Below are 10613 nucleotides of genomic sequence, written 5' to 3'. Positions count from 1 at the left end.
AAGGCCCAGTGCAGAGGGAAGGTCTCAGCTCATGAGGAGGGGAGGAACTGGATGGAAGCTTGGGCTCCTTGGAGGAGGCGGGAAAGACTCAGCACAACCCTGGCCAGGGAGTGGGGGAGGGGGGCGTTGGCACAGGGCCACAAGGACCCTATGGCTGACTCACTGTCAGGGTATGTCTCTGTGTTTCCCCATCACACACCCAGCTTCTTATCTGATGGATGGAATGGACTCGTCACATTCCCTGGGGATGTGATCATGGAAGGTACAGAGTTGAGCCTCCAAGCAGCTGGGGGGAAATCTCACATTCACCAATTTGCATGAGGCTCCACCACAAATGCAGAGATCCCTGCCTCTCTTTCCCCCATTAGAGCAGTCATTGGCAGGGAGATCAGCAAGAGGGCAGTCTGGGCAGGATAGGTTGTGAGGGACCCTGTGTGCAGCATGAGCCTCCCCAGGAATGGAGAATGTCCTTTTCTTGATGGGCAGAGGCCCCTGATGTGTGTGAAGGGAGCGTGATTAAGGCCCAGGCCATGGGCAACTGAGTCATTCTCTAGAGAAAGAGAGGATTTTACTCCCCAGGAGTAAAATGGAGACATCAGGATTTTACTCCCCAGTTTTTCCACTAGGATCTAGGATACTTTTCTCCCAGATAGGTATCTCCTCTAGGCTGTTGCTCAAATGTCACAATCTTAGAACTTCCCTGACCACTCTTTCTAGATATCATCCCCTCTCTCTATTTCACTATCCCAATTTAATGTTAATCATGGCAGTTACAAACACCTGATAAATTACTTGTATTTGGGGACCACATGATCCCAACAGAATGTAAGCTCCATGAGGAAAAGGTCGATTTTCTCTTTCCAAGCACACAAATTTGTGCTTGACACATACTTTGGAGAGAATGCATGAACAACGGAATGAACAGACAGTTAAGCCTGTTGAGAGAAGCTTAGCTAGACAGGCTGAGGATTCTGCTAGAGAACATATTCAGGGATGATAAGATGATGACAAAGCTGTGATCTTTATCTCACCTACGAGGTGGTGTCCTTGGGTCCCCTCGAAATTGACCCCTTTCCTAACAGAATGGAAGGTCCTGTTGTCTTTTTCACATATTACTCGCGGTCAACGTCAGAGGCCTTCCCCACGCCAGGACCTCAGATTCCAGTCGGAAGCTTTACTTATCCTGCCCACTGGGGGACTGTGGCTGGATATTTCTGCCTTAAACCGGAAAGCTCAAACAACTACGATGCGCAGCATAGATAAAATGCTTTCAATGCTCTTTGTTACGACAGTGGTCACTATAGACAAGTAATCTTCAGTTTATGAAGACTTCTTTTTGAGTCCAAGATGGCAGCAATCTGTGGGGTTTTCACCCTAACCTTGCCCTTCCGCCCTTGGCGGATCATCCTGGAATGGTCCCCGGGCATCTATATCTGCTGTTCCCCAATTCCACCAGCAAGGGGCGCGCGAGATGAAACAGTTCTGTCCTGGGATATACCACTGAGGGGAAGCGGTAAGACCCCCCCCACTCTGGAAGGTACCATTGGGAGAGGGCGTTCCACAGCAGGGAGGGCCCCCTTACACCGCGTCAGGCATGGACCACAGTTCCCAGGCGCGGCGCTCAGGGCGCCTCTGGGTCTATCCCGATTCGCTCCTCTTCGTCTTCCCGCTGCTTTCGAATCCGAGTGGACACTGGTATTCAGCGGAAACTTTCTTCGTCTCTTTTCCAACTCCACCCCTTCGTTGGTGGGACGACTACGGAGCGAGAGACCTGCTGTCGGTTTGGGTATGGCGTCAGAGAAGCTTTCTGGGTAGTGACTGGTCACCGCGTGATTGCGGGAGCTGTGGGCACAGAACTGGAACTGAGGGCGAGAGGCGCGTGTATACGCGTGCGCCTGCGTTAGCGTGCGCAACGATGCAGAGCATGCAATTTTCCTCCGAGTTTTATTGCTTTTCCCAAAGGGGTCGAATAGCTGCTCTGGTTAGTGGCGAGGTTTGGCGCGGTCACTGGCCGTGCATGGTGACTGCGTTTCAGTCTTGTTTAGCTCTCGCTCAGTCTGGATCCTGTGGCAGCGCACGGTCTTCACACAAATGCACGCAATTCATGTCCAGGGAGAGGTCTCTGAGTTTGGTGTCTCTCCCTGGAGAGTATACTGTATCTGGCACCTTGGGATTGTGTGTTGCTACGTGTGACAACACGGGTGCTGTTTGGCTACATTTGATCTTGAGCCTTTGGGCGGAATTGTGAGTGATGGGACATTTGATGTGAGTGGATTTTGTGAGCCATAATACAAAGCCTCTAGGATGTGTGCCTGTATACCGGGATGTGCATCTTTGGAGGTTTCTTGCCTTTCAGTCCCTGTGTGTGAGATCTCTGTGTTAGGGGTCTGCACCCCAGAATGTGAGATCACTGAGCTTTTTGATTCTGGGTTCCAAGTTGTGATGCCTCTGTGCTGCTTTAAGGATGGGTTAGTCTAAAGGTGTAAAGGATCAGCTGCCTGGGGCTCTATGCAGAGGTTGCAAATTTTTCCTTTGTCTGGGAACTTTGTCTTAAGATTATATGATATTCTTGAGTTATTAAAACTTCTGCCTTTCCGTTTAGGAGGGTTTGTATTAGGTCGGTAAGTGTCCGCGTGGTTTGGGAGTCAGTCTCCATGATGTGAAGCATCTGTGCAGTTCTCATTTGTTTCTGTCTGGAAGACTTTGGACTGTTTGCAGGGTCTCTGTCACAGCGTGTATGGTTATGGTCTCTGTTGTGTTTGAGCGTCTGAGACTCGAGTTGTGTGCTCTCTGTGCAGAGATTCAGTGAGCTCTTTTTGGTGTCTCTGGCTGTCTATGAGCTGTTGGAAGTCTTCGTGTTAGAAATAAAACCTCTTACGTTCTTGGCTGTGAGGTCTCTGTCCAGGAAGTGAGGATTTGGTAGCTGGCAGATATGATTCTGAAGCCGGGAACCTGACATGCTGACTGTGTGTTGTTGAGTGTATCACTTGCCTCGTGAAATCTCAGTATGTATCATAATTAATACAGTGGGGCCAGTGCCCATCTTGGAGGGTACCTGTGCATGTTAGCAATGTGTTTAAAGGGCCTGCCTCCAGACTGTCCTTCAGCAAATGTTTTCTGAGCACCTGCCATAGACCTGAGCACTATTGGAGGAGCTTGGGACAGGGCAAAACTAACCAAGTCTCTCATTGCATAGACTTGGTGGTCAGTAAGTAAATCAAGGGTGGCAGGCACTATGAAGAAAGATATTGCTAGATCAGGGGAAAAGGTGTATGTGGGTATGATATTATGATTTTCTTCAAGATAATGAGGGAAAGTCTCCCTGAAAGATGCCAAGTAAGCAGAGATCTGGAGGAAGTGAGGGAGCAGGTCGTGGGGTTACCTAAGGGAAGAGCATTCCAGGCAGAAGGAACAACAAATGCAACAGTCCTGGCATGGAAATCTACTTGGCGTGCTCCTGAATGTCAAGGAGTCCTGTGATGCACTGGGTTTGGCTCGTAGCTCTCATTGAAAGGGGCCTGGTGCTGCTATTTCTGTTTGTCCCCCAGTTTGTGGTCATCTGCATTTCACAGATGAAGGACTCAAGGCTCCAGCATGTGCCCTGCACCTTCTCTCCTACCTATACCTGAAATTAGGAGTGAAACCTTCTGGTCCGTCAGGAGAGACAGAGAACTTGAGTGTACCAGCTGCAGGGATGATAGCATCCGCGTTGAATGTCAGCCGAGCAGCGTACCTCAGTTTTAATGTGGGAATCATGCCTCATATCGTTGCCTGCCCTTGATGGAGGGCAGGACTTAAGAAGGAGAAAGGGAACTGGGGCAAAGGAGAGAGGCAGGAAGGGGAAGCTGGAGGACAATGAGAAAAAAAAATGAATGGTCTCATCACATTGCTTGGATTTGGCCCAAATCACCTTGATTAAATGATTGGAGTGATATATAGATGTATATATATATATATATATATATATATATATATATATATATATATATATATGTTTTACTTTGTCCCTGTCCCTACCCTTTCTTTCCCTCCCCTTCTCTTTTGTGCCTGGGATACCACCTGGGGCTGGAGATTTCTTTTCTGTAAATTTTTCAACTACAAGCTTGCTTTTAAAATAGGTTATCTGTTTCTTTTTCACTGAAATTTGATAGTTTGTTCCGCTTCACCTAAATTGCCAGATGTAGTTATTCTATGACTATAAACTTATTCATAGAAGCCTTTTAATTTCTGTGGAATCTGTAACCTATTTCTTTCCTGATATTGGCAAGTTTTGTCTATAGTTATCTTGCTTTTGTTTTATTCTTCTGGGTGGAAATTTATGAATTCGTAGTGACCTTTTGAAAGAGCCAGCTTTGGGTTTTGTCGATTATCTATATATTTTTTCTAATATCTGTTCCGATCTCTATTTCCCTTATTTTGCTGAGTCTCGCTACCAAAGGGGTTTAAGAAAGTCCCTGAAAGTTTCCCAAGTATAGTGTAATCTCACAGATTCTAGGGCACTGTTGTAGCCGCACTGAGTGAGATCCACTGAATGTAGATCATGGCATCTGCACTTTTTACAAGAAGTCCTCAGTTCTGATTGACGTGGACAACGTGTCTAGGCACTACTGGAGCAGAGGCATGGTCTTATTTTCCCTACTGCCAGGCTGTCTTCACTGAGAGCATGTGACAGGGTTGTCTGTTTTCTCTGATGCACAAACCCAAGGGGTATGACACAAACTCAAGGGGGTTGACAATTAAATGGAGGGAGGCTTTGGACTAGAGCAGATGCGGTGGACTTTGGAAAAAGTAGATGCATTAGAGATTTTCGAAGTAAAAGTGACAGAACTCAGCAAGAATATGGACTTGAAGTGAAGGAGAGGGAATTGTAAACATGGTTAAGACCAAGTTTCTGTGTCCTGTCATAAGGGTACAAAGGTGTCATGGGAAATCCTGGAAGTTGGCCAGGTCTGGAAAGAATTCCAAATAAGATTTTTATGTTTATGAGCTCATGGTCTAGATGGATACAATAACCAGTATTTACATACTTAAAAGTTCCTTTTCCTTTTAAAAAAAAGTGAGAGGTATTGAGATATAATTTATATACAATAGAAGTCAATGCTTTAAAGCATTACCGTTTGTCGAGTTTTCACATATGCATACCATTGCGTAAATGCTACCACAACAAAAATGTAGAAAACGCCCCATTCGTTTGAAAATGCTCCTTTGGGCTATTTGCATTCAGACTCCTTCCTCCATTCCTATACCCTGGCCACCGCAGATATATTTCTGTGCCTATAGTTGTGCCTTTTCCAGGAATCCATTGACATGAAATCATATAACACATAGCCTTCTGTGTCTGACATCTCTCAGTGGCACAGCTGAGATGCATCCTTGCTGTTACATGCATTAGGAGTTCCTTTTGAAATGACTGTGTAGTATTCTCCTGCACGAGTATACACTTTTGTTTCTCTTTCATCTATATGCCAGTTGTTGAATAGTTGGGCTGTTTCTGGTTTTTGGCTATTAGGAGTACATGAGTAGGATATTTTAGTAATGGTCCTTGTGTGAATATGTTTTCCTTTGTCTTGGGTAAAATTAAAACTCCTAGTAAGTACGAAAATTCCTGAGAATAAGAAGAATGTGCTACTGGAGACGAGTGAAGAAATAGCTACAGAAGGAATGACAAGGCTAAGCCAAAGTGGAAACAACCCCCAGCTGTGGATGTGTCTGGTGGTGAAAGTAAAGTCCGATGCTAAAAGAACAATATTGTACAGGAACCAGAGGTATATTCTGAGAAATCAGTTACCAGTTCAGAGATATAAAGGTGCAGTGCTGCAAGCAACAGATGGAAACAGAGGTATGTATTTCTGTGTCTCTTCCATGGAAGTGAGTAAAGCCATCGCAAGCGTGATGGAAAACCCAGAAGCAGAGAAGGAAATGGTTCATCAAAGCATGTATAAAAATAGGTATTAAAAACCGTAATGTCTGTTTCTGTCACGAATGTCTTTCTGAGACACATTCTCCACTAAGGGTAACCTGGGACTACCTATCACCAGTTTGTGGATGCATAAGAAAGACTGCCCTGGAAGGAAAAATATATAGTCTTCAAGCCCCTTTCTCATCCTCCAGAGACCCTGCCGTTCCAGGACTCCACCTCAGTGGCGAGAAAACCTCAACGTGCACGGCACACGCCGAACTCCGGGAGCATGCGCAGTGTGTGCACGTGCACCCGTTGCTGCGCATGCGCCTTGGTGCACATACATCCTGAGCGTTCTGTGAGGAGCGTTGGGCCTGAGGCGGTTGGGTTTATTCAGTCCCGGTTCCTTCTCACTGCTTGCGAGTCACCAGGTAGGTCCACAGATCTGTCCTGTCTGGAGTTGAAGTGTGCGAGTGTGTGAGGGGGAGCCAGCGAGTTTCGGGCGGGTCGGGCAGTGCGATCTGGGGCCTTTGAGGAGGAAAGCCCTCGAGGTCGTCATCTTTCTCCTCAGAGGTGTCGCGACGCCATAGTTCTTGCCCTGGTGGCTGGAGGGGAAGGGCGGTGGGCAGAAGAGGGCAGGGGTCGGGTGATGGTGGGGGGGAGACTTGGGAGTGCTATTTGAAATATCTGGTTCACTGGGGCCCTGGAACTGACGACAGAGCACAGAATCTGGGGCCGGCAGTGGGACCTGGGCAGGGGGCGGGGTGGGCGATTAAGGAAAGGCCTAGAAACCGGACCGCGGGGGGGTTGTGACTGTATTGTTATAGCCACGCGTTTTGGGGAACAAACTCACTCAGAGGGACAATGCAGGTAATGGAGGGCAGTTTATTACACCGGCGGGCCCAAGGCAGAGTCTCCTCTTAGCCAAGGACCCCGACCAGCATTTGTGAAAATCTTTTATACCCCATGTGTACGTGTCCGAACTCACCACCCCAAAATCCTCGAGACTTACATAAACAAAGGAAGGGTAAATACAATCACAGTAATCTCATCATTTAGGTGTTATGTGTTCAAACAGTTAAACAGTTGGCCAATAATCAATAAGCCGGAGGTTACACTCCGATAGGTACAGAAACATTTACGGCCTGTCCAGAGACAGGGGTGATTAGTGTATGTTTTCTCTTAGGCGATGAGTAACCTGGATAGGATCTTCAAGGTTCCCCTGTCCGGAGGGGGTCTTATCCTTCTATTGTCGTTTTCACAGGCACTAGGCACAGAGTTCAGAGTCCATTAGAGAGGTGGCCGAGCATGATCAGCACCAACAGGCCTAAGATGGAGTCCAGGCCCCAGGAATTCCTTCTTCATTATCCCGGGTTTTGTGATAAGGTGTCAAGGGAGACGTGGACCAGTTGCTCTGCATGCACTCACCTCAGCCCCAGACCCTGAGAAAATCAGGCTGTAAAGACTGAGCCTTTCTTCTTGTTCCAGCTGAATTCCAAGGGAGTTGGGGGAGATATGTCTGGTGAAAAGGAGTGTGACAAAAGGAACAGTCCTGGATTTTTAATTCCTAGCAGCGTTTCACTAAATATCTTCATGATGGAGAATTCTGTTGTGAAATCAAACTTCCTCACAAAAGTTCAGCCTTCCTGTGTACCTTAAGGTGATTTCTCTGCCAGCTTAGCAAAGACAAATATGGCTTTTCTAGCAACTGTATTTGGTGTACTTGGAATGCATGTACACTCGTACTTAACCAGAGTTTTCTTTTGAAAGTATTTTCACATTTTTTAAAAAATAATAAGTCAACGTATGGTCATAAAAGTGATCAAATATAGCTGTACTCTTAAATACATTTTCTAAATCACAATATTCTACTTTCAGGGAGAAATATGAGTTTGCAAGTGGCATCAACATTGGGACCTGTAGATCAAGAGTGCTCCCAGCTGGGTGAACCTGTGGTTGTGAGTACCTTACCATTTGATGTTTTCTATTAGCACAAGTTTATTTTGGAGAAAATATTGTTAAGTAGTGAGGTCGTTGCTGAGCCGCAGAAAGACGGCCGGGATTCTTGGCCTCTGGAGGAGAAGAATTCAATCCGGGGCCAGAGACGAGGCTGGATCGCCCAGAGCTTTGGTGTGATCAAGTTTTATTAAAGTGTAAACGAGATAGAGAAAGCTTCTGACATAGGCATCGGAAGGGGGTAGAAAGAGTACTCCCCTGCTAGTCTTCAGCTGGATGATACATAGTCACTAGCAGTTTGTTAATGAAAGAAAGGAATGTCTTAAACTCAGAATGGCACCAGGCCCCTCATCCATAAGATGTATTTTGGAATAATCTGGGCACCAGACATCCCGGGTCATAAAACGATTGACTTGAATTTTGCAGAAAGGCAGATCATGCAAATAGTTTCATTTACATAGATTAGGGGAACAATGTCTGAGTATAACATACTGGTTTGTCAAGTAAGTTCTGAGCCATTAGGCGGAAGACAGCGCTTGGGGTAAATGCAGAGTACAATAACATAGCTTAAGACAAACATTTCCATAAGAAAAAAGGATTGGTTAACTCAAAGTTTGAGAATAGTTAACTTCAGGTGAAACCAGGTGTCATGGCAACACAGTATTTTCAGAGAAACCTCTTTTAAATTTGTATAGAGAAGGGAAACAATATCCCTAGTTTGTTTCATCCTGCCGCTTAAGAGAGAGAGAAAATGTCTGACACTTGCAGCCTATTTCCTCCGTTTGGAGACTCCTGGCCTTCCTGCCGGTTGCCCTCTCAGTAAGTAGTACAGATGCAGCGATAAAGGTCTTTCATGCTGATAAAGGGTGACAGTTTGTCTTAGGAAGGAACATTGATCCAGATATATTACAGTCTGGTGTTGCCTGGATGAGTATACCGTTAAATTCCCTGGAAATGTGCCCAGTGACTCCCTTCCTCCTGCTTATTAACAACAGATTGCATACTTCCATCCCAACATAGATTTAAATAGCTTCCAAAGTCTTTCTGGGTAACTCTTAGGGGAGCTAACTTTTCTCTGTGGGAAGAGTAACTTTATTAAAAGTAAGTACATAGAATTGTGTTGGGAAAATGTTGTTAGGTTAACTTATGATCAGATATATCTGTGTCTTATGTATATTTATGCTATTAGATGTATTAACAACAAAAGGTTTTTATTTGCATGCCCACTCTACTAGGACCAGTAGCCCAGTGTTGAGCAACCTCAACAAGGGGAACCACCAGCTGAAATGCAGGATATCACACCGGCAAAGGAGGAAATAAATGAAGAGGATCCAGTGGATCGTGGTGAAGAGAAGCTTGAGACATAATTTATATACAAGAGAAGTCAATGCTTTAAAGCATTCCTGTTTGTCGAGTTTTGACATATGCATACCATTGCGTAAATGCTACCACAACAAAAAGGTAGAAAACGTCCCGTTGGTTTGAAAATGCTCCCTCGGGTGAGAATGCAAACTAGTACAGCCACTATGGAGAACAGTGTGGAGATTCCTTAAAAAACTGGGAATAGAACTGCCATACGACACAGCAATCCCTCTGCTGGGCATACACACCAAGGAAACCAGAATTGAAAGAGACACGTGTAGCCCAGTGTTCATCACAGCACTGTTTACAATAGCCAGGACATGGAAGCAACCTAGATGTCCATCAGCAGACGAATGAATAAGGAAGCATTGGTACATATACCCAATGGAATATTACTCAGCCATTAGAAAGAATACATTTGAATCATTTCTATTGAGATGGATGAAACCGGAGCCCATTATTCAGAGTGAAGTAAGCCAGAAAGGAAAACACCAATACGGTATACTAATGCATATATATGGAATTTGAAAGACGGTAACCATAACCCTATTGCGAGACAGAATAAGAGACAGAGATGCATAGAACAGTCGTATGGACTCTGAGGGAGAAGGTGAGGGTGGGACGTTCTGAGAGAATAGCATTGAAACATGTATATTATCATATGTGAAACAGAACACCATTCCAGGTTCGATGCATGAGACAAATGCTCAGGGCTGGGGCAATGGGATGACCCAGAGGGATGGGATGGAGAGTGGGTGGGAGGGGGGTTCAGGATGGGGAACACATGTAAACCCATAGCTGATTCATGTCAATGTATGGCAAAAGCCACTACAATATTGTAAAGTAATTAGCCCCCAACTAAAATAAATAAATTTATTAAAAAAAAAAAAAAAAAAAGCAAATGCTCCCTCCGGCTATTTGCATTCAGATTCCTTCCTCCATTCCTATACCCTGGCAACCACAGATACATTTCTGTGCCTATAGTTGTGCGTTTTCCAGAAATCCATTGACATGAAATCATATAACACATAGCTTTCTGTGTCTGACATCTCTCAGTGGCACAGCTGAGATGCCTCCTTGCTGTTACATGCATTAGTAGTTCCTTTTGAAATGACTGTGTAGTATTCTTATGCATGAGTATACTCTTTTTTTCTTTCATCTACATACCAGTTGTTGAATAGTTTGGTTGTTTCTAGTTTTGGCTATTAAGAGTACATGAGTAGGATATTTTAGTAATGGTCCTTGTGTGAATATGTTTTCCTTTCTCTTGGGTAAAATTGGCTAAAATTAAAACGCCTAGGAAGTACCGAAATTCTTGAGAATAAGAAGAATATGCTACCGGAGAAGAGTGAAGAAATAGCTACAAAAGGAATGAAAAGGCTAAGCTAAAGTGGAA

The 10613-nt window shown here is 45.0% G+C and overlaps 1 protein-coding gene across 1 annotated transcript; it reads left to right on the top strand.

Moving 5' to 3' along the window:
* Window positions 1-1586: 1586 nt before the first annotated feature.
* Window positions 1587-10563, top strand: LOC145535883 (uncharacterized). The gene is made up of 7 exons (XM_081564227.1): window positions 1587-1786; window positions 5591-5839; window positions 6112-6330; window positions 7388-7559; window positions 7778-7857; window positions 9091-9688; window positions 10518-10563. Exons 2-4 carry the CDS (start codon window positions 5662-5664, stop codon window positions 7423-7425), a joined length of 435 nt encoding a protein of 144 aa, XP_081420353.1. The 5' UTR covers window positions 1587-1786; window positions 5591-5661; the 3' UTR covers window positions 7426-7559; window positions 7778-7857; window positions 9091-9688; window positions 10518-10563.
* The last annotated feature ends 50 nt before the right edge of the window (window positions 10564-10613 follow it).

Source organism: Giraffa tippelskirchi, chromosome X (assembly GCF_054371585.1).
Source record: "Giraffa tippelskirchi isolate mGirTip1 chromosome X, T2T-mGirTip1v1.2.pri, whole genome shotgun sequence".
Lineage (NCBI taxonomy): Eukaryota > Metazoa > Chordata > Mammalia > Artiodactyla > Giraffidae > Giraffa > Giraffa tippelskirchi.
This window is presented reverse-complemented; position numbering and strand designations above follow the sequence as displayed.

Excerpts from the sequence above, each read along its gene's own strand:
- LOC145535883 (XM_081564227.1), top strand. The coding sequence starts at position 5,662 with ATGACAAGGCTAAGCCAAAGTGGAAACAACCCCCAGCTGTGGATGTGT. Across the intron at positions 5,840-6,111 it reads AGCAACAGATGGAAACAGAG|AGACCCTGCCGTTCCAGGAC; the intron begins GTATGTATTTCT and ends CTCATCCTCCAG. Across the intron at positions 6,331-7,387 it reads CACTGCTTGCGAGTCACCAG|CTGAATTCCAAGGGAGTTGG; the intron begins GTAGGTCCACAG and ends TTCTTGTTCCAG.